Here is a 22,187-nt window from a genome sequence, read left to right as displayed (position 1 = left end):
CTAGTTAAGTGTATCTGTACTGGGCTCTGGGCTCTGTCTCTCCCTGTCTGGGTGGGCCTGTATCAGTTACTAGTTAAGTGTATCTGTACTGGGCTCTGGGCTCTGTCTCTCCCTGTCTGTGTGGGCCTGTATCAGTTACTGGTTAAGTGTATCTGTACTGGGCTCTGGGCTCTGTCTCTCCCTGTCTGTGTGGGCCTGTATCAGTTACTGGTTAAGTGTATCTGTACTGGGCTCTGGGCTCTGTCTCTCCCTGTCTGTGTGGGCCTGTATCAGTTACTAGTTAAGTGTATCTGTACTGGGCTCTGGGCTCTGTCTCTCCCTGTCTGTGTGGGCCTGTATCAGTTACTGGTTAAGTGTATCTGTACTGGGCTCTGGGCTCTGTCTCTCCCTGTCTGTGTGGGCCTGTATCAGTTACTGGTTAAGTGTATCTGTACTGGGCTCTGGGCTCTGTCTCTCCCTGTCTGTGTGGGCCTGTATCAGTTACTGGTTAAGTGTATCTGTACTGGGCTCTGGGCTCTGTCTCTCCCTGTCTGTGTGGGCCTGTATCAGTTACTAGTTAAGTGTATCTGTACTGGGCTCTGGGCTCTGTCTCTCCCTGTCTGTGTGGGCCTGTATCAGTTACTGGTTAAGTGTATCTGTACTGGGCTCTGGGCTCTGTCTCTCCCTGTCTGTGTGGGCCTGTATCAGTTACTGGTTAAGTGTATCTGTACTGGGCTCTGGGCTCTGTCTCTCCCTGTCTGTGTGGGCCTGTATCAGTTACTGGTTAAGTGTATCTGTACTGGGCTCTGGGCTCTGTCTCTCCCTGTCTGTGTGGGCCTGTATCAGTTACTAGTTAAGTGTATCTGTACTGGGCTCTGGGCTCTGTCTCTCCCTGTCTGTGTGGGCCTGTATCAGTTACTGGTTAAGTGTATCTGTACTGGGCTCTGGGCTCTGTCTCTCCCTGTCTGTGTGGGCCTGTATCAGTTACTGGTGAAGTGTATCTGTACTGGGCTCTGGGCTCTGTCTCTCCCTGTGTGTGTGGGCCTGTATCAGTTACTAGTTAAGTGTATCTGTACTGGGCTCTGGGCTCTGTCTCTCCCTGTCTGTGTGGGCCTGTATCAGTTACTGGTTAAGTGTATCTGTACTGGGCTCTGGGCTCTGTCTCTCCCTGTCTGTGTGGGCCTGTATCAGTTACTAGTTAAGTGTATCTGTACTGGGCTCTGGGCTCTGTCTCTCCCTGTCTGTGTGGGCCTGTATCAGTTACTGGTTAAGTGTATCTGTACTGGGCTCTGGGCTCTGTCTCTCCCTGTCTGTGTGGGCCTGTATCAGTTACTAGTTAAGTGTATCTGTACTGGGCTCTGGGCTCTGTCTCTCCCTGTCTGGGTGGGCCTGTATCAGTTACTGGTTAAGTGTATCTGTACTGGGCTCTGGGCTCTGTCTCTCCCTGTCTGTGTGGGCCTGTATCAGTTACTGGTTAAGTGTATCTGTACTGGGCTCTGGGCTCTGTCTCTCCCTGTCTGTGTGGGCCTGTATCAGTTACTGGTTAAGTGTATCTGTACTGGGCTCTGGGCTCTGTCTCTCCCTGTCTGTGTGGGCCTGTATCAGTTACTGGTTAAGTGTATCTGTACTGGGCTCTGGGCTCTGTCTCTCCCTGTCTGTGTGGGCCTGTATCAGTTACTGGTTAAGTGTATCTGTACTGGGCTCTGGGCTCTGTCTCTCCCTGTCTGTGTGGGCCTGTATCAGTTACTGGTTAAGTGTATCTGTACTGGGCTCTGGGCTCTGTCTCTCCCTGTCTGTGTGGGCCTGTATCAGTTACTGGTTAAGTGTATCTGTACTGGGCTCTGGGCTCTGTCTCTCCCTGTCTGGGTGGGCCTGTATCAGTTACTGGTTAAGTGTATCTGTACTGGGCTCTGTGCTCTGTCTCTCCCTGTGTGTGTGGGCCTGTATCAGTTACTAGTTAAGTGTATCTGTACTGGGCTCTGGGCTCTGTCTCTCCCTGTCTGGGTGGGCCTGTATCAGTTACTGGTTAAGTGTATCTGTACTGGGCTCTGGGCTCTGTCTCTCCCTGTCTGTGTGGGCCTGTATCAGTTACTAGTTAAGAAGGAAAACTAAAAATAAATCAAGGGGGGGAACTAGCCAGATTCAATGTAAGTAAAAGAAACTAAAAACAGACAAATCTCAGGACCCAATGGTTCCCACCGCAGGTATTAAAATAAGCAGGGGAGGAAATTGTTGATGATCTTCCAAAACTCTCTCGATTCAGCAATTGTAAATAGTGTAGATGGGAGCAGGAAGATGCAGAGGGACACTGATCGATTGAGTGGGCAAAACTGTGGCAGATGGAGTTCAATGTGGGGAAGTGTGAGGTCATCCACTTCGGACCTAAGAAAGATCGATCAGAGTATTTTTTTAAATGGTGAGAAGCCAGGAACTGTGGACGAGCAGTGAGATTTAGGGGTCCAAGTATAGAAATCTTTAATAGCAGGTGGACAAGTTGAAAATGGAATGTTGGCCTTTATCTCGGTGGCTGGAATACAAAGGGGAGGAAGTTCTGTTCCAGTTTTACAGGGCCCTGGTCCGACCCCGTCTGTGTTCAGTTCTGGGCACCGCACCTCAGGAAGGATAGATTGGCCTTGGAGGGGGTGCAGCGCAGATTCACCAGAATGATACCGGGGATAAAAGGGTTAAATTACGACAACAGGTTACATAGACTAGGCTTGTGTTCCCTCGAGTACAGAAGATTAAGCGGTGATCTAATTGAAGTGTTTAAGATGATTAAAGGATTTGATAGGGTCGATATTTCCTCTGGTGGGGGGAGTCCAGAACAAGGGGGAATAATCTGAAAATTAGAGCCAGGCCGTTCAGGGGTGATGTCAGGAAGCACTTCCTCACACAAAGGGGAGTGGGAATCTGGAACTCTCTCCCCCAAAAAGCTGTTGAGGCCGGGGTCAATTGAAAATGTCAAAACTGAGATTGATGGATTTTTATTATGCGATGGTATTAAGATTTAAGGAAGCAAGGAGGGTAGACAGAGTTAAGATACAGATCAGCCATGATCTAATTGCACGGTGGAACTGTAAATAACTGTTTTTAAGGCTTGATTTGCTCTAGTTTAGTTAATAATCTAAAAACAGAAGCATGGCAGGGCAGCTCAAACCAGTGGAATGCACATCCTGTGCCATGTGGGAACTCCAGGACACTTCCCATGTATGGGACAACCACATGTGCAGGAAGTGTCGTCCGCTGGAGGAGCTCAAGCTCCGGGTCTCTGACCTTGACCAACAGCTGGTGTCATTGCAGTGCATCCGTGAGGCTGAGAGCTACGTGGGTAGCACGTTTCAGGAGGTGGTCACCCCGCAGATTAAGAGAGTGCAGGCAGAGAGGGACTGAGTGACCGCCAGACAGACAAGGAGGACCAGGCAGGTCGTGCAGGAGTCCCCCCGAGGGCATCTCACTCTCCAACCAGTATTCAGTTCTGAATACTGATGGAGGAGAGGGTTCCTCTGGGGAGTGCAGCCAGAGCCAAGACCAGAGCACCAAGGGTAGTTCAGCTGTACAGGGGGGGGGGGGGAGAGGAGAAAGGTCAGGAGAGCGATAGTGATAGGGGATTCTATAGTTAGGGGAGCAGACAGGCGATTCTGCAGCCGCAGACGTGATTCCAGGATGGTGTGTTCCCTCCCTGGTGCCAGGGTCAAGGATGTCACTGAGCGGCTGCAGAACATTCTGGTGGTGGGGGGGCGGGGGGGGGGGGCTGAACAGCCAGAGGTCGTGGTCTGAATCGGGACCAACGACATAGGTAGAAAGAGGGATGAGGTCCTGCAGGCAGAGTTAAAGGAGTTCGGAAAAAGATTAAAAAGCAGGATCTCAAAGGTAGTAATCTCCGGATTACTCCCAGTGCCACGCGCCAGTGAGTATAGAAATAGGAGGATAGAGCAGATGAGTGCGTGGTTGGAGACATGGTTCAGGAGGGAGGGCTTTAGATTCCTGGGGCATTGGGACCGGTTCTGGGGAAGGTGGGACCTGTACAGGCCGGACGGGTTGCACCTCCTCAGGGCCAGGACCAATATCCTTGCGGGCAGGTTTGCTCGTGCTGTCAGGGAGGGTTTAAACTCGCTTGGCAGGGGGATGGGAACCTGAGTGTAGATTCAGATGGGATAAAGTCAGATCTGGAATTGGAAGGCAGAAAATTAGTGAGTGAGTCTGGAAGGCAGAGGGAACAAAGGTTAGAACATAAACAGAGGAGTTTGGCAGTGCTTAAATGTATATACCTCAATGCAAGGAGTATAGGAAATAAGGCGGATGAGCTGAGGGCACAGATAGACACGTCGCAGTATGATATTTTAACTATTACAGAAACACGGCTTAAAGAGGGGCAGGAATGGCAGCTCCATGTCCCTGGCTACAGGGTTTTCAGACGTGATAGAGAGGGGATAAATAAGGAGGGGGGGGTGTCAATTTTGGTTAAGGAAACAATTACAGTTGTGAGGAGGGATGATATTTTAGAAGGATCATCCAATGATTGAGCTAAAAAACAAAAAAGGGGCAGTCACACTACTGAGAGTGTGCTATAGACCCCCAAACGGTCAGAGGGAGACAGAGGAGCAAATATGGAGGCAAATTTCTGAGAAGTGCAAAAACAATAGGGCAGTAATAGTCGGGGATTTCAACTACCCGAATATTAACTGGGATACAAACAGTGTGAATGGTATAGAGGGAGCAGAATTCCTAAATTGTGTACAGTACATGAGGGTAGCGCAACTGATGTAGTCTACGTGGATTTTAGCAAGGCTTTTGACAAGGTCCCACATGGCAGATTGGTCAAAAAAGTAAAAGCCCATGGGATCCAAGGGAAAGTGGCAAATTGGATCCAAAAGTGGCTCAGTGGCAGGAAGCAAAGGGTAATGGTCGACGGGTGTTTTTGCGACTGGAAGGCTGTTTCCAGTGGGGTTCAGCAGGGCTCAGTACTCGGTCCCTTGCTTTTTGTGGTATACATCAACGATTTGGACTTAAACCTTGGAGTGCAATTAAACACATACTTTGGTTCTGTCTTCACAAAGGAGGACACAAATAACCTCCCAGAAATGTTAGGGAACCAAGGGTCTAGTGAGAGGGAGGAACTGAAGGAAACCAGTATTAGTAAAAAAAATAGTGCTAGGGAAATTAATGGGGCTAAAGGCTGACAAATCCCCAAGGCCTGATAATCTACATCCCAGAGTACTAAAGGAAGTGGCCCTGGAAATAGTGGATGCATTGGTGATCATCTTCCAAAATTCTATCGACTCTGGAACAGTTCCTACAGATTGGAGGGTGGCAAATGTAACCCCACTATTTAAAAAAGGAGGGAGAGAAAAAACAGGGAATTACAGACCAGTTAGCCTAACATCAGTAGTGGGGAAAATGCTAGAGTCTATTCTAAAAGATGTGATCACAGAACACTTGGAGGGCATTAACGGGATTGGACAAAGTCAGCATGGGTTTATGAAAGGGAAATCATGCTTAACAAATCTATTGGAGTTTTTTGAGGATGTAACTAGTAGAATAGATAGGGGAGAACCAGTGGATGTGGTGTATTTGGATTTTCAGAAGGCTTTTGATAAGGTCCCACACAAGAGGTCAGTGTGTAAAATTAAAGCACATGGGATTGGGGGGAATATACTGGCATGGATTGAGAATTGGTTGACAGACAGGAAACAGAGAGTAGGAATAAACGGGTCTTTTTCCGGGTGGCAGGCAGTGACTAGTGGGGTACCGCAGGGATCAGTGCTTGGGCCCCAGCTATTCACAATATATATCAATGATTTGGATGAGGGAACTAAATGTAACATTTCCAAGTTTGCAGACGACACAAAGCTGGGGTGGAATGTGAGCTGTGAGGAGGATGCAAAGAGGCTCCAATGTGATTTAGACAAGTTGGGTGAATGGGCAAGAACATGGCAGATGCAGTATAATGTGGATAAATGTGAGGTTATCCACTTTGGTTGTAAAAACAGAAAGGCAGATTATTATCTGAATGGTGATAGATTGGGAAAAGGGGAGGTGTAACGAGACCTGGGTGTCCTTGTACACCAGTCGCTGAAAGCGAGCATTCAGGTGCAGCAAGCAGTTAGGAAGGTGAATGGTTTGTTGGCCTTCATTGCAAGAGGATTTGAGTACAGGAGCAGGGATGTCTTACTGCAGTTATACAGGGCCTTGGTGAGACCACATCTGGAGTATTGTGTGCAGTTTTGGTCTCCTTATCTGAGGAAGGATGTCCTTGCCATGGAGGGAGTGCAACTAAGGTTTACCAGACTGTTTCCTGGGATGGCAGGACTGACGTATGAGGAGAGATTGGGTCAACTAGGCCTATATTCACTGGAGTTTAGAAGAATGAGAGGTGATCTCATCGAAACATATAAAATTCTAACAGGACTGGACAGACTGGATGTGGAGATGCCGGTGATGGACTGGGGTTGACAATTGTAAACAATTTTACAGCACCAAGTTATAGTCCAGCAATTTTATTTTAAATTCACAAGCTTTCGGAGGCTTCCTCCTTCGTCAGGTAAATGTTCAGGAGCTCCTTGAAGTCTACGCATTTATACATCACAGAACAATACATGGTGTTTACAGACTGCCCCTGCAACTGCCCGTTGCCAAGGCAATCACCGTGTTCAGACAGAGAGGTGTCACCTGCAGAACCCCCGAATACACATTCAACAAAAAAACAAACAGGAAAAAAAAACAGAGAGAGGCAGAAACATCCGGAAGGCAGAGAAAGCCAGCAAATGACCCATTATATTAAAAACAGATAACATTTGTTCGCTGGTGGGGTAACGTGTAGCGTGACATGAACCCAAGATCCCGGTTGAGGCCGTCCTCATGGGTGCGGAACTTGGCTATCAATTTCTGCTCGACGATTTTGCGTTGTCGTGTGTCTCGAAGGCCGCCTTGGAGTACGCTTACCCGAAGGTCGGTGGATGAATGTCCATGACTGCTGAAGTGTTCCCCGACTGGGAGGGAACCCTCCTGTTTGGCGATTGTTGCGCGGTGTCCGTTCATCCGTTGTCGCAGCGTCTGCATGGTCTCGCCAATGTATTCCATGACTGCTGAAGTGTTCCCCAGTCGGGGAACACTTCAGCAGTCATGGACATTCATCCACCGACCTTCGGGTAAGCGTACTCCAAGGCGGCCTTCGAGACACACGACAACGCAAAATCGTCGAGCAGAAATTGATAGCCAAGTTCCGCACCCATGAGGACGGCCTCAACCGGGATCTTGGGTTCATGTCACGCTACACGTTACCCCACCAGTGAACAAATGTTATCTGTTTTTAATATAATGGGTCATTTGCTGGCTTTCTCTGCCTTCCGGATGTTTCTGCCTCTCTCTGTTTTTTTTTCCTGTTTGTTTTTTTGTTGAATGTGTATTCGGGGGTTCTGCAGGTGACACCTCTCTGTCTGAACACGGTGATTGCCTTGGCAACGGGCAGTTGCAGGGGCAGTCTGTAAACACCATGTATTGTTCTGTGATGTATAAATGCGTAGACTTCAAGGAGCTCCTGAACATTTACCTGACGAAGGAGGAAGCCTCCGAAAGCTTGTGAATTTAAAATAAAATTGCTGGACTATAACTTGGTGTTGTAAAATTGTTTACAATTGGACAGACTAGATGCAGGGAGGATGTTCCCGATGGCTGGGGAGTCCAGAACCAGGGGTCACAGTCTCAGGATACGGGGTATGCCATTTAGAACCGAGATGAGGAGAAATTTCTTCACTCAGAGGGTAGTGAACCTGTGGAATTCTCTACCACAGAAGGCAGTGGAGGCCAAGTCATTAGATGTATTCAAGAAGGAGATAGATATATTTCTTAATGCGAAAGGGATCAAGGGATATGGGGAAAAAGTGGGAACAGGGTACTGAGTTAGACGATCAGCCATGATCATTTTGAATGGAGGAGCAGGCCCGAGGGGCCGAATGGCCTACTCTTGCTCCTACTTTCTATGTTTCTATGTCCACAGATCCCTGAAGGTCGCAGGACAGGCAGATAAGGTGGTTAAGGCAGCATCTGGAATACTTTCCTTTATTAGCCGAGGCATAGAATATAAGAGCAGGGAGGTTATGCTGGAACTGTATAAAACACTAGTTAGGCCACAGCTTGAGTACTGAGTACAGTTCTGGTCACCACATTACAGGAAGGATGTGATTGCACTAGAGAGGGTACAGAGGAGATTTACGAGGATGTTGCCAGGACTGGAGAATTTTAGCTATGAGGAAAGATTGGATAGGCTGGGGTTGTTTTCCTTGGAACAGAGGAGGCTGAGGGGAGATTTAATTGAAGTGGACAAAATTATGAGGGCCCAGATAGAGTGGATAGGAAGGACCTAATTCCCTTCGCGGAGGGGTCAATAACCAGAGGGCATAGATTTAATGTGATTGGTAGAAGGATTAGAGCAGAAATGAGGAAAAATGTTTTCCCCCAGAGGGTGGTGGGGGTCTGGGACTCACTGCCTGAGAGGGTGGGAGAGGCAGAAACCCTCAACTCATTTAAAAATACCTGGATGTGCACCTGAAGAGCCGTGACCTACAGGGCTACGGACCAAGTGCGGGAAAGTGGGATTAGGCCGGGGGCTCGTTTCTCAGCCGGCACGGACTCGATGGGCCGAATGGCCTCCTTCTGTGCCGTAAATTTTCGATGATTCTATGAACAGTCTCAGGGGCTGATTGGTCTCCTCCTGCTCCGATGTTTCTGTGTACTGGGCTCTGCCGCCTGCCCCTGTTTGGGGTTGTCTCCACTAGTTACTGAATGTTTTTTTCCTCCTGCAGGTCCCTGTCCTTCCTGGTGAAGCTGGAAGAGTTGGACCTGGGCAGCAATGAACTGGAAGTCCTGGTAATCAATCTGTTTGCAGTAGTCTGTCAATCAGTCTTATGGGGCTCTCTGTATTCAGGCCCTCTGGAAATACACACACTGGGGCACTCAACGTTCAATATACAATCTTCGAAAACATAACACACTGCAGAACTTATTGCTGTCCTGTCCTGTCCTGTGTAATTATTCCCCAGATTAGTGTGAGTATCGGGGTCTCGTACCTCACAGTGCAGTGCGTTCAGGGCACAGTCTGCACGATGAATCTTGCAAGGCCTCTGTTCTTCAGTTAGGTTCGGGTTTTATTTCAGTTGGGGTCTGTCACTGTGTGTGTTTGTTCTCGGGATGTGGTCGAAGCTGGAACTGGGTGACCTGCTGGGGCACTTCAGAGCACGCCATCCATTGGTCTCGGACTGGAGTCACGTGCAGGCCGGAACAGATCGATTGAGTTCAATTTCTCCATGTTGGTTGTCCGTGTCGAACAGCTGTGATATATTAACCGTTTTTGGGGGGTGGGTGTGGGTGGGGCTTGTGTTACTATCCCATATACCTCTCCCCGGTGATCTCTGTTTAGGAGATGTGTCTGTGTACGGTTAGTGTAGGGGCTCGGGTCTGTGTACGGTTAGTGTAGGGGCTCGGGTCTGTGTACGGTTAGTGTAGGGGCTCGGGTCTGTGTACGGTTAGTGTAAGGGCACGGGTCTGTGTACGGTTAGTGTAAGGGCTCGGGTCTGTGTACGGTTAGTGTAGGGGCTCGGGTCTGTGTACGGTTAGTGTAGGGGCTCGGGTCTGTGTACGGTTAGTGTAAGGGCTCGGGTCTGTGTACGGTTAGTGTAAGGGCACGGGTCTGTGTACGGTTAGTGTAAGGGCTCGGGTCTGTGTACGGTTAGTGTAAGGGCTCGGGTCTGTGTACGGTTAGTGTAAGGGCTCGGGTCTGTGTACGGTTAGTGTAGGGGCTCGGGTCTGTGTACGGTTAGTGTAAGGGCTCGGGTCTGTGTACGGTTAGTGTAAGGGCTCGGGTCTGTGTACGGTTAGTGTAAGGGCTCGGGTCTGTGTACGGTTAGTGTAAGGGCACGGGTCTGTGTACGGTTAGTGTAGGGGCTCGGGTCTGTGTACGGTTAGTGTAAGGGCTCGGGTCTGTGTACGGTTAGTGTAAGGGCTCGGGTCTGTGTACGGTTAGTGTAGGGGCTCGGGTCTGTGTACGGTTAGTGTAAGGGCTCGGGTCTGTGTACGGTTAGTGTAGGGGCTCGGGTCTGTGTACGGTTAGTGTAGGGGCTCGGGTCTGTGTACGGTTAGTGTAAGGGCTCGGGTCTGTGTACGGTTAGTGTAAGGGCTCGGGTCTGTGTACGGTTAGTGTAAGGGCTCGGGTCTGTGTACGGTTAGTGTAAGGGCACGGGTCTGTGTACGGTTAGTGTAAGGGCTCGGGTCTGTGTACGGTTAGTGTAGGGGCTCGGGTCTGTGTACGGTTAGTGTAGGGGCTCGGGTCTGTGTACGGTTAGTGTAAGGGCTCGGGTCTGTGTACGGTTAGTGTAAGGGCACGGGTCTGTGTACGGTTAGTGTAGGGGCTCGGGTCTGTGTACGGTTAGTGTAAGGGCTCGGGTCTGTGTACGGTTAGTGTAGGGGCTCGGGTCTGTGTACGGTTAGTGTAGGGGCTCGGGTCTGTGTACGGTTAGTGTAGGGGCTCGGGTCTGTGTACGGTTAGTGTAGGGGCTCGGGTCTGTGTACGGTTAGTGTAAGGGCACGGGTCTGTGTACGGTTAGTGTAGGGGCTCGGGTCTGTGTACGGTTAGTGTAGGGGCTCGGGTCTGTGTACGGTTAGTGTAGGGGCTCGGGTCTGTGTACGGTTAGTGTAGGGGCTCGGGTCTGTGTACGGTTAGTGTAAGGGCACGGGTCTGTGTACGGTTAGTGTAGGGGCTCGGGTCGGTGTACGGTTAGTGTAAGAGCACTGGTCTGTGTACGGTTAGTGTAGGGGCTCGGGTCGGTGTACGGTTAGTGTAGGGGCTCGGGTCTGTGTACGGTTAGTGTAGGGGCTCGGGTCTGTGTACGGTTAGTGTAGGGGCTCGGGTCTGTGTACGGTTAGTGTAGGGGCTCGGGTCTGTGTACGGTTAGTGTAGGGGCTCGGGTCTGTGTACGGTTAGTGTAGGGGCTCGGGTCTGTGTACGGTTAGTGTAAGGGCACGGGTCTGTGTACGGTTAGTGTAAGGGCTCGGGTCTGTGTACGGTTAGTGTAAGGGCTCGGGTCTGTGTACGGTTAGTGTAAGAGCACGGGTCTGTGTACGGTTAGTGTAAGGGCACGGGTCTGTGTACGGTTAGTGTAAGGGCACGGGTCTGTGTACGGTTCGTGTAAGGGCTCGGGTCTGTGTACGGTTAGTGTAAGGGCTCAGGTCTGTGTACGGTTAGTGTAGGGGCTCGGGTCTGTGTACGGTTAGTGTAAGGGCACGGGTCGGTGTACGGTTAGTGTAAGAGCACGGGTCTGTGTACGGTTAGTGTAAGGGCACGGGTCTGTGTACGGTTAGTGTAATGGCACGGGTCGGTGTACGGTTAGTGTAAGAGCACGGGTCTGTGTACGGTTAGTGTAAGGGCACGAGTCTGTGTACGGTTAGTGTAAGGGCTCGGGTCTGTGTACGGTTAGTGTAAGGGCACGGGTCTGTGTACGGTTAGTGTAAGGGCACGGGTCTGTGTACGGTTAGTGTAAGGGCACGGGTCTGTGTACGGTTAGTGTAAGAGCTCGGGTCTGCGTACGGTTAGTGTAAGGGCTCGGGTCTGCGTACGGTTAGTGTAAGGGCACGTGTCTGCGTACGGTTAGTGTAAGGGCACGGGTCTGTGTACGGTTAGTGTAAGGGCACGGGTCTGTGTACGGTTAGTGTAAGGGCACGGGTCTGTGTACGGTTAGTGTAAGGGCACGGGTCTGTGTACGGTTAGTGTAAGGGCACGGGTCTGTGTACGGTTAGTGTAAGGGCACGGGTCTGTGTACGGTTAGTGTAAGGGCACGGGTCTGTGTACGGTTAGTGTAAGGGCTCGGGTCTGTGTACGGTTAGTGTAAGGGCTCGAGTCTGTGTACGGTTAGTGTAAGGGCACGGGTCTGTGTACGGTTAGTGTAAGGGCACGGGTCTGTGTACGGTTAGTGTAAGGGCTCGGGTCTGTGTACGGTTAGTGTAAGAGCACGGGTCTGTGTACGGTTAGTGTAAGAGCACGGGTCTGTGTACGGTTAGTGTAAGGGCTCGGGTCTGTGTACGGTTAGTGTAAGAGCACGGGTCTGTGTACGGTTAGTGTAAGAGCACGGGTCTGTGTACGGTTAGTGTAAGGGCTCGGGTCTGTGTACGGTTAGTGTAGGGGCTCGGGTCTGTGTACGGTTAGTGTAAGGGCTCGGGTCTCCTCGATGTGCGACAGTGACTGACTCGTGTTCCTTGTTTTGCAGCCGGACACTTTAGGAGCTCTGCCAAATCTCCGGGAACTGTGGCTGGACAGGAACCAGCTTACCGCACTGCCACCGGTAAGGACACTCACTGGAGCCGCAGACAGCTCCCCAGGCTCTGTAACCTCCAGTCGTCTTCAAGGGAACAACTTGGAATAGGAATGGACTTTGATATATAGCTCGAAGATTGGGAAAACTTTAAAAACCAGCAAAGGATGACTCAAAGAATAATGAAGAGGGAGAAAATAAATTATGAAAGTAAACCCGCAAGAAATATAAAAACTGACAGTAAAAGCTTCTACAAGTATATAAAAAGGAAGAGGGTAGCTAAAGTAAACATTGGTCTTTTAGAGGATGAGACTGGGGAAATAATAATGGAAAACAAGGAAATGGCAGAGGAATTGAACAGATATTTTGTATCTGTCTTCACAGTAGAAGACACTAATAATATACCAATAATAGTAGAAAATCAAGGGGCAAAGGGGAGGGAGGAACTAAAAACAATCACTATCACTAGAGAAAAAATACTAGGTAAACTAATGGGTCTAAAGGCTGACAAGTCCCCTGGACCTGATGGCTTGCATCCGAGGGTCTTAAAGGAAGTGGCTACAGAGACAGTGGATGCATTGGTTGGAATCTTCCAGAATTCTTGAAAGGTCCCAGCGGATTGGAAAACCACAAACGTAACACCCTATTCAAGAAGGGAGTGAGACAGAAAGCAGGTAACTATAGACCAGTTAGCCTAACATCTGTCATTGGGGAAATGCTAGAATCCATTATTAAGGAAGTAGTAGCAGGACATTTGGAGACTCATAATACAATCAAGGAGAGTCAACATGGTTTTATGAAGGGGAAATCATGTCTGTCAAATTTATTAGAGTTCTTTGAGGAAGTAACGGGCAGGGTGGATAAAGGGGAACCAATGGATGCAGTATATTTGGATTTCCAAAAGGCGTTCGATAAGGTGCCACATAAAAGATTACTGCACAAGATAAGAGCTCATGGTGTTGGGGGTGATATACTGACATGGATCGAGGATTGGCTAACTAACAGAAAACAAAGAGTCGGGATAAAAGGGTCATAGAATCATAGAATCATAGAAGTTACAACATGGAAACAGGCCCTTCGGCCCAACATGTCCATGTCGCCCAGTTTATACCACTAAGCTAGTCCCAATTGCCTGCACTTGGCCCATATCCCTCGATACCCATCTTACCCATGTAACTGTCCAAATGCTTTTTAAAAGACAAAATTGTACCCGCCTCTACTACTGCCTCTGGCAGCTCGTTCCAGACACTCACCACCCTTTGAGTGAAAAAATTGCCCCTCTGGATCCTTTTGTATCTCTCCCCTCTCACCTTAAATCTGTGCCCCCTCGTTATAGACTCCCCGACCTTTGGGAAAAGATTTTGACTATCGACCTTATCTATGCCCCTCATTATTTTATAGACTTCTATAAGATCACCCCTTAACCTCCTACTCTCCAGGGAATAAAGTCCCAGTCTGTCTAACCTCTCCCTGTAAGTCAAACCATCAAGTCCCGGTAGCATCCTAGTAAATCTTTTCTGCACTCTTTCTAGTTTAATAATATCCTTTCTATAATAGGGTGACCAGAACTGTACACAGTACTCCAAGTGTGGCCTCACCAATGCCCTGTACAACTTCAACAAGACATCCCAACTCCTGCATTCAATGTTCTGACCAATGAAACCAAGCATGCTGAATGCCTTCTTCACCACCCTATCCACCTGTGACTCCACTTTCAAGGAGCTATGAATCTGTACTCCTAGATCTCTTTGTTCTATAACTCTCCCCAACGCCCTACCATTAACGGAGTAGGTCCTGGCCCGATTCGATCTACCAAAATGCATCACCTCACATTTATCTAAATTAAACTCCATCTGCCATTCATCGGCCCACTGGCCCAATTTATCAAGATCCCGTTGCAATCCTAGATAACCTTCTTCACTGTCCACAATGCCACCAATCTTGGTGTCATCTGCAAACTTACTAACCATGCCTCCTAAATTCTCATCCAAATCATTAATATAAATAACAAATAACAGCGGACCCAGCACCGATCCCTGAGGCACACCGCTGGACACAGGCATCCAGTTTGAAAAACAACCCTCGACAACCACCCTCTGTCTTCTGTCGTCAAGCCAATTTTGTATCCAATTGGCTACCTCACCTTGGATCCCATGAGATTTAACCTTATGTAACAACCTACCATGCGGTACCTTGTCAAATGCTTTGCTGAAGTCCATGTAGACCACGTCTACTGCACAGCCCTCATCTATCTTCTTGGTTACCCCTTCAAAAAACTCAATCAAATTCGTGAGACATGATTTTCCTCTCACAAAACCATGCTGACTGTTCCTAATTAGTCCCTGCCTCTCCATATGCCTGTAGATTCTGTCCCTCAGAATACCCTCTAACAACTTACCCACTACAGATGTCAGGCTCACTGGTCTGTAGTTCCCAGGCTTTTCCCTGCCGCCCTTCTTAAACAAAGGCACAACATTTGCTACCCTCCAATCTTCAGGCACCTCACCTGTAGCGGTGGATGATTCAAATATCTCTGCTAGGGGACCCGCAATTTCCTCCCTAACCTCCCATAACGTCCTGGGATACATTTCATCAGGTCCCAGAGATTTATCTACCTTGATGCGCGTTAAGACTTCCAGCACCTCCCTCTCTGTAATATGTACACTCCTCAAGACATCACTATTTATTTCCCCAAGTTCCCTAACATCCATGCCTTTCTCAACCGTAAATACCGATGTGAAATATTCATTCAGGATCTCACCCATCTCTTGTGGTTCCGCACATCGATGACCTTGTTGATCCTTAAGAGGCCCTACTCTCTCCCTAGTTACCCTTTTGCCCTTTATGTATTTGTAGAAGCTCTTTGGATTCACCTTTGCCTGATCTGCCAAAGCAATCTCATATCCCCTTTTTGCCCTCCTGATTTCTCTCTTAACTCTACTCCGGCAATCTCTATACTCTTCAAGGGATCCACTTGATCCCAGCTGCCTATGCATGTCATATGCCTCCTTCTTATTTTTGACTAGTGCCTCAATCTCCCGAGTCATCCAAGGTTCCCTACTTCTACCAGCCTTGCCCTTCACTTTATAAGGAATGTGCTTACACTGAACCCTGGTTAACACACTTTTGAAAGCCTCCCACTTACCAGACGTCCCTTTGCCTGCCAACAGACTCTCCCAATCAACTTCTGAAAGTTCCTGTCTAATACCATCAAAATTGGCCTTTCCCCAATTTAGAATTTTAACTTTTGGGCCAGACCTATCCTTCTCCATAGCTATCTTAAAACTAATGGAATTATGATCACTGGTCCCAAAGTGATCCCTCACTAACACTTCTGTCACCTGCCCTTCCTTATTTCCCAAGAGGAGGTCAAGTTTTGCCCCCTCTCTAGTCGGGCCATCCACATACTGAATGAGAAATTCCTCCTGAATACACTCAACAAATTTCTCTCCATCCAAGCCCCTAATGCTATGGCTGTCCCAGTCAATGTTGGGAAAGTTAAAGTCCCCTACTATTACCACCCTATTTTTCAAAATGGCAATCTGTAACTAGTGGGGTGCTGCAGGGATCAGTGCTGGGGCCTCAACTATTTACAATATATATCAATGACTTGGATGAAGGAACAGAGTGTCTTGTGGCCAAATTTGCTGATGATACAAAGATAGGTGGAAAAGCAAGTTGTGATGAGGACACAAAGTGTCTGCAAAGGGATATTGACAGGTTAAGTGAATGGGCAAAAATTTGGCAGATGGAATATAATGTGGGAAAATGTGAAGTCATCCACTTTGGGAGGAAAAATAAAAAAGCAAAATATTATTTGAATGGAGAAATACTACAAAATGCTGCGGTGCAGAGGGATCTGGGTGTCCTCGTACATGAAACACAAAAAGTCAACATACAGGTGCAGCAGGTAATCGGAAGGCAAACGGAATATTGGCCTTTATTTCTAGGGGGATGGAGTATAAAAGCAGGGAAGTCATGCTCCAACTGTACAGGGTGCTGGTGAGACCACACCTGGAGTACTGCGTACAGTTCTGGTGCCCTTATTTAAGGAAGGACATACTTGCATTGGAGGCAGTTCAGAGAAGGTTCACTCGGTTGATTCCGGGTATGGAAGGGTTGTCTTATGAGGAAAGATTGAACAGGTTGGGTCTATACTCATTGGAGTTTAGAAGAATGAGAGGAGATCTTATTGAAACATACAAGATTCTGAGGGGACTCGATAGGGTCGATGCTGAGAGGATGTTACCCCTCATGGGGGAATCTAAAACTAGGGGGCAGAGTCTCAGAATAAGGGGTCGCCCGTTTAGGACGGAAATGAGGAGGAATTTCTTCTCCCAGAGGGTCGTGAATCTTTGGAATTCTTTATCCCAAAAAGCTGTGGAGGCTGAGTCATTGAATACATTCAAGGCTGAGTTAGACAAATTTTTGATCAGCGAGGGAGTCAAAGGATATGGGGAAAGGGCGGGAAAGTGGAGTTGAGGTAAAAATCAGATCAGCCATGATCTCATTAAATGGCAGAGCAGGCTCGAGGGGCCGAATGGCCGACTCCTGCTCCTATCTCTTATGGTCTCATATTTTGATATATATTAATGACCTGGACGTGGGTATGGAGGGAATAATTTCAAAGTTTGCAGATGAGAGGAAACTCGGAAATGTAGTAAACAATGTGGAGGATAATAACAGACATCAGGAGGACAGAGACAAACTGGTGAAATGGGCAGACACATGGCAGATGGAATTTAACGCAGAGAAGTGTGAAGTGATGCATTTTGGTAGGAAGAATGAGGAGAGGCAATATAAACTAAATGGTATAATTTTAAAGGGTGTGCAGGAACAGAGAGACCTGTGGGTGTGTGTACACAAATGTTTGAAGGTGGCAGGACAAGTTGAGAAGGCTGTTAAAAAGCATTGAAATCCTGGGATTTATTAATAGAGGCATAGAGTATAAAAGCAAGGTTATGCTAAACCTTTATAAAACTCTGGTTAGGTCCCAGCTGGAGTATTGTGTTCAATTCTGGGCACCGCACTTTAGGAAGGATGTGAAGGCCTTGGAGAGGGTGCAGAAGAGATTTACTGGAATGATTCCAGGGATGAGGGACCTCAGTTATGTGGAGAGACTGGAGAAGCTGGGGTTGTTCTCCTTAGAGCAGAGAAGGTTAAGCGGAGATTTGATAGAGGTGTTCAAAATCATGAAAGGTTTTTATTAAGTAAATAAGGAGAAACTGTGTCCAGTGGCAGAAGGGTCGGTAACCAGAGGACACGGATTTAAGGTGATCGGCAAAAGAGCCAGAGGGGGAGATGAGGAAACATTTTTTTGCACAGCGAGTTGTTCTGATCTGGAATTCACTGCCTGAAAGGGCGGTGGAAGCAGATTCAATAATAACTTTCAAAAGGGAATTGGTTAAATACTTGAAGGGAAAAAAATTGACAGGCCTTTGGGGGAAGAGCAGGGGAGTGGGACGAATTGGATAGATCTTTCAAAGAGCCGGCACAGGCACGATGGGCCGAATGGCCTCCTCCTGTGCTGTACCTACTGTGACACCATAACTTTTTTCCTCTGGTTAGGGAGTCAGTGAGGAGGGCTCATCAATTTAAAATGGTCCCTGAGGAGTGAGGTGGAGAGAAATTTCTCTACACAGAGGGTTGTTCGAGCAGAGAATGGTTGGTTGAGGCTGAGATCATTGTCTCTTTAAGGGAAAATGTGGATAAAGATTTGAAGCAGAGGAGGATATGGGGGAGAGAGGGGCAGTGGGATTATTATGGGATTGATACAGGGTGATGGGGGAGAGAGGGGCAGTGGGATTATTATGGGATTGATACAGGGCGATGGGGAGAGAGGGGCAGTGGGATTATTATGGGATTGATACAGGGCGATGGGGAGAGAGGGGCAGTGGGATTATTATGGGATTGATACAGGGCGATGGGAGAGAGGGGCAGTGGGATTATTATGGGATTGATACAGGGCGATGGGGAGAGAGGGGCAGTGGGATTATTATGGGATTGATACAGGGCGATGGGGAGAGAGGGGCAGTGGGATTATTATGGGATTGATACAGGGCGATGGGGAGAGTGGGGCAGTGGGATTATTATGGGATTGATACAGGGCGATGGGGAGAGAGGGGCAGTGGGATTATTATGGGATTGATACAGGGCGATGGGGAGAGTGGGGCAGTGGGATTATTATGGGATTGATACAGGGCGATGGGGAGAGAGGGGCAGTGGGATTATTATGGGATTGATACAGGGCGATGGGGAGAGAGAGGGGCAGTGGGATTATTATGGGATTGATACAGGGCGATGCGGAGAGAGTGGGGCAGTGGGATTATTATGGGATTGATACAGGGCGATGGGGAGAGAGTGGGGCAGTGGGATTATTATGGGATTGATACAGGGCGATGGGGAGAGAGGGGCAGTGGGATTATTATGGGATTGATACAGGGCGATGGGGAGAGAGGGGCAGTGGGATTATTATGGGATTGATACAGGGCGATGGGGAGAGAGGGGCAGTGGGATTATTATGGGATTGATACAGGGCGATGGGGAGAGAGTGGGGCAGTGGGATTATTATGGGATTGATACAGGGCGATGGGGAGAGAGGGGCAGTGGGATTATTATGGGATTGATACAGGGCGATGGGGAGAGAGGGGCAGTGGGATTATTATGGGATTGATACAGGGCGATGGGGAGAGAGGTGCAGTGGGATTATTATGGGATTGATACAGGGCGATGGGGAGAGTGGGGCAGTGGGATTATTATGGGATTGATACAGGGCGATGGAGAGAGAGTGGGGCAGTGGGATTATTATGGGATTGATACAGGGCGATGGTGAGAGAGGGGCAGTGGGATTATTATGGGATTGATACAGGGCGCTGGGGAGAGAGGGGCAGTGGGATTATTATGGGATTGATACAGGGCGATGGAGAGAGAGTGGGGCAGTGGGATTATTATGGGATTGATACAGGGCGATGGGGAGAGAGGGGCAGTGGGATTATTATGGGATTGATACAGGGCGATGGGGAGAGAGGGGCAGTGGGATTATTATGGGATTGATACAGAGCGATGGGGAGAGTGGGGCAGTGGGATTATTATGGGATTGATACAGGGCGATGGGGAGAGAGGGGCAGTGGGATTATTATGTGATTGATACAGAGCGATGGGGAGAGAGGGGCAGTGGGATTATTATGGGATTGATACAGGGCGATGGGGAGAGAGGGGCAGTGGGATTATTATGGGATTGATACAGGGCGATGGGGAGAGAGGGGCAGTGGGATTATTATGGGATTGATACAGGGCGATGGGGAAAAAGTGGGGCAGTGGGATTATTATGGAATTGATGCAGGGCGATGGGGAGAGAGAGGCAGTGGGATTATTGTGGGATTGATACAGGGCGATGGGGAGAGAGAGGCAGTGGGATTATTATGGGATTGATACAGGGCGATGGGGAGAGAGGGACAGTGGGATTATTATGGGATTGATACAGGGCGATGGGGAGAGAGGGGCAGTGGGATTATTATGGGATTGATACAGGGCGATGGGGAGAGAGTGGGCCAGTGGGATTATTATGGGATTGATACAGGGCGATGGGGAGAGAGGGGCAGTGGGATTATTGTGGGATTGATACAGGTCGATGGGGAGAGGGGGGCATTGGGATTATTATGGGATTGATACAGGGCGATGGGGAGAGAGGGGCAGTGGGATTATTATGGGATTGATACAGGGCGATGGGGAGAGAGGGGGCAGTGGGATTATTCTGGGATTGATACAGGGCGATGGGGAGAGAGGGGCAGTGGGATTATTATGGGATTGATACAGGGCGATGGGGGGAGAGGGGCAGTGGGATTATTCTGGGATTGATACAGGGCGATGGGGAGAGAGGGGCAGTGGGATTATTCTGGGATTGATACAGGGCGATGGGGAGAGAGGGGGCAGTGGGATTATTCTGGGATTGATACAGGGTGATGGGGGGAGAGTGGGGCAGTGGGATTATTATGGGATTGATACAGGGCGATGGGGAGAGAGGGGGCAGTGGGATTATTCTGGGATTGATACAGGGCGATGGGGAGAGAGGGGGCAGTGGGATTATTCTGGGATTGATACAGGGTGATGTGGGGAGAGTGGGGCAGTGGGATTATTGTGGGATTGATACAGGGCGATGGGGAGAGAGAGGCAGTGGGATTATTATGGGATTGATACAGGGCGATGGGGAGAGAGGGACAGTGGGATTATTATGGGATTGATACAGGGCGATGGGGAGAGAGGGGCAGTGGGATTATTATGGGATTGATACAGGGCGATGGGGAGAGAGTGGGCCAGTGGGATTATTATGGGATTGATACAGGGCGATGGGGAGAGAGGGGCAGTGGGATTATTGTGGGATTGATACAGGTCGATGGGGAGAGGGGGGCATTGGGATTATTATGGGATTGATACAGGGCGATGGGGAGAGAGGGGCAGTGGGATTATTATGGGATTGATACAGGGCGATGGGGAGAGAGGGGGCAGTGGGATTATTCTGGGATTGATACAGGGCGATGGGGAGAGAGGGGCAGTGGGATTATTATGGGATTGATACAGGGCGATGGGGGGAGAGGGGCAGTGGGATTATTCTGGGATTGATACAGGGCGATGGGGAGAGAGGGGCAGTGGGATTATTCTGGGATTGATACAGGGCGATGGGGAGAGAGGGGGCAGTGGGATTATTCTGGGATTGATACAGGGTGATGGGGGGAGAGTGGGGCAGTGGGATTATTATGGGATTGATACAGGGCGATGGGGAGAGAGGGGGCAGTGGGATTATTCTGGGATTGATACAGGGCGATGGGGAGAGAGGGGGCAGTGGGATTATTCTGGGATTGATACAGGGTGATGTGGGGAGAGTGGGGCAGTGGGATTATTCTGGGATTGTTACAGGGCGAAGGGGAGAGAGGGGCAGTGGGATTATTCTGGGATTGTTACAGGGCGATGGGGAGAGAGTGGGGCAGTGGGATTATTGTGGGATTGTTACAGGGCGAAGGGGAGAGAGAGGGGCAGTGGGATTATTCTGGGATTGATACAGGGCGAAGGGGAGAGAGTGGGGCAGTGGGATTATTCTGGGATTGATACAGGGCGAAGGGGAGAGAGTGGGGCAGTGCGATTAGCCTGACTTGTGGAATGTGACTCCTGCTCTGTTCCCTGTTCCAGGAGCTGGGAAACCTGAAGCGTCTGGTGTGCCTGGATGTTTCCGAAAATAAACTAGAGATGCTTCCCAATGAGATCAGTGGACTAGTGGCACTGACTGACTTGCTCCTCTCACAGAACCCACTGGAGTCTGTACCAGACGGCATTGGTGAGTGCAGAGCTGGGGTTAGTGGTGATACATAATGGGGGTTGGGGATCGGGTTTCCCGGGGGAAGGTGATTTCATGGAAATCATCCAAAATTTAAGGCACAGAAGGCCCATTGTGTCCGCACCGGCTGAGAAACGAGCCCCCAGCCTAATCCCGCACTTGGTCCATAGCCCTGCAGGTCACGGCTCTTCAGGTGCACATCCAGGTGTTTTTTAAATGAGTTGAGGGTTTCTGCCTCTCCCACCCTCTCAGGCAGTGAGTTCCAGACCCCACCACCCTCTGGGTGATAAAAAATTTTCTCATTTCCGCTCTAATCCTTCTACCAATCACTTTAAATCTATGCCCCCTGGTTATTGACCCCTCCGCTAAGGGAAATAGGTCCTTCCTATCCACTCTATCTGGGCCCCTTATAATTTTATACACCTCAATTAAATCTCCCCTCAGACTCCTCTGTTCCAAAGAGAACAACCCCAGCCTGTCCAATCTTTCCTCACAGCTAAAATTCTCCAGTCCTGGCAACATCCTCGTAAATCTCCTCTCCACCCTCTCTAGTGCAATCACATCCTTCCTGTAATGTGGTG

The 22,187-nt window shown here is 49.1% G+C and overlaps 1 protein-coding gene across 1 annotated transcript in view; it reads left to right on the top strand.

Moving 5' to 3' along the window:
• Positions 1-22,187, top strand: part of scrib (scribble planar cell polarity protein) — a 296,559-nt gene that overhangs the window by 38,466 nt on the left and 235,906 nt on the right. The window contains 3 exon segments of the mRNA XM_067996625.1: positions 8,781-8,844; positions 12,234-12,308; positions 21,462-21,606. Coding sequence (XP_067852726.1) covers positions 8,781-8,844; positions 12,234-12,308; positions 21,462-21,606 — 284 coding nt within the window.

The sequence above is a fragment of the Heptranchias perlo genome, chromosome 2 (assembly GCF_035084215.1).
Source record: "Heptranchias perlo isolate sHepPer1 chromosome 2, sHepPer1.hap1, whole genome shotgun sequence".
Lineage (NCBI taxonomy): Eukaryota > Metazoa > Chordata > Chondrichthyes > Hexanchiformes > Hexanchidae > Heptranchias > Heptranchias perlo.
Note: the sequence above shows the minus strand (reverse complement) of the source record. Positions and strands in the feature narration are given on the sequence as shown.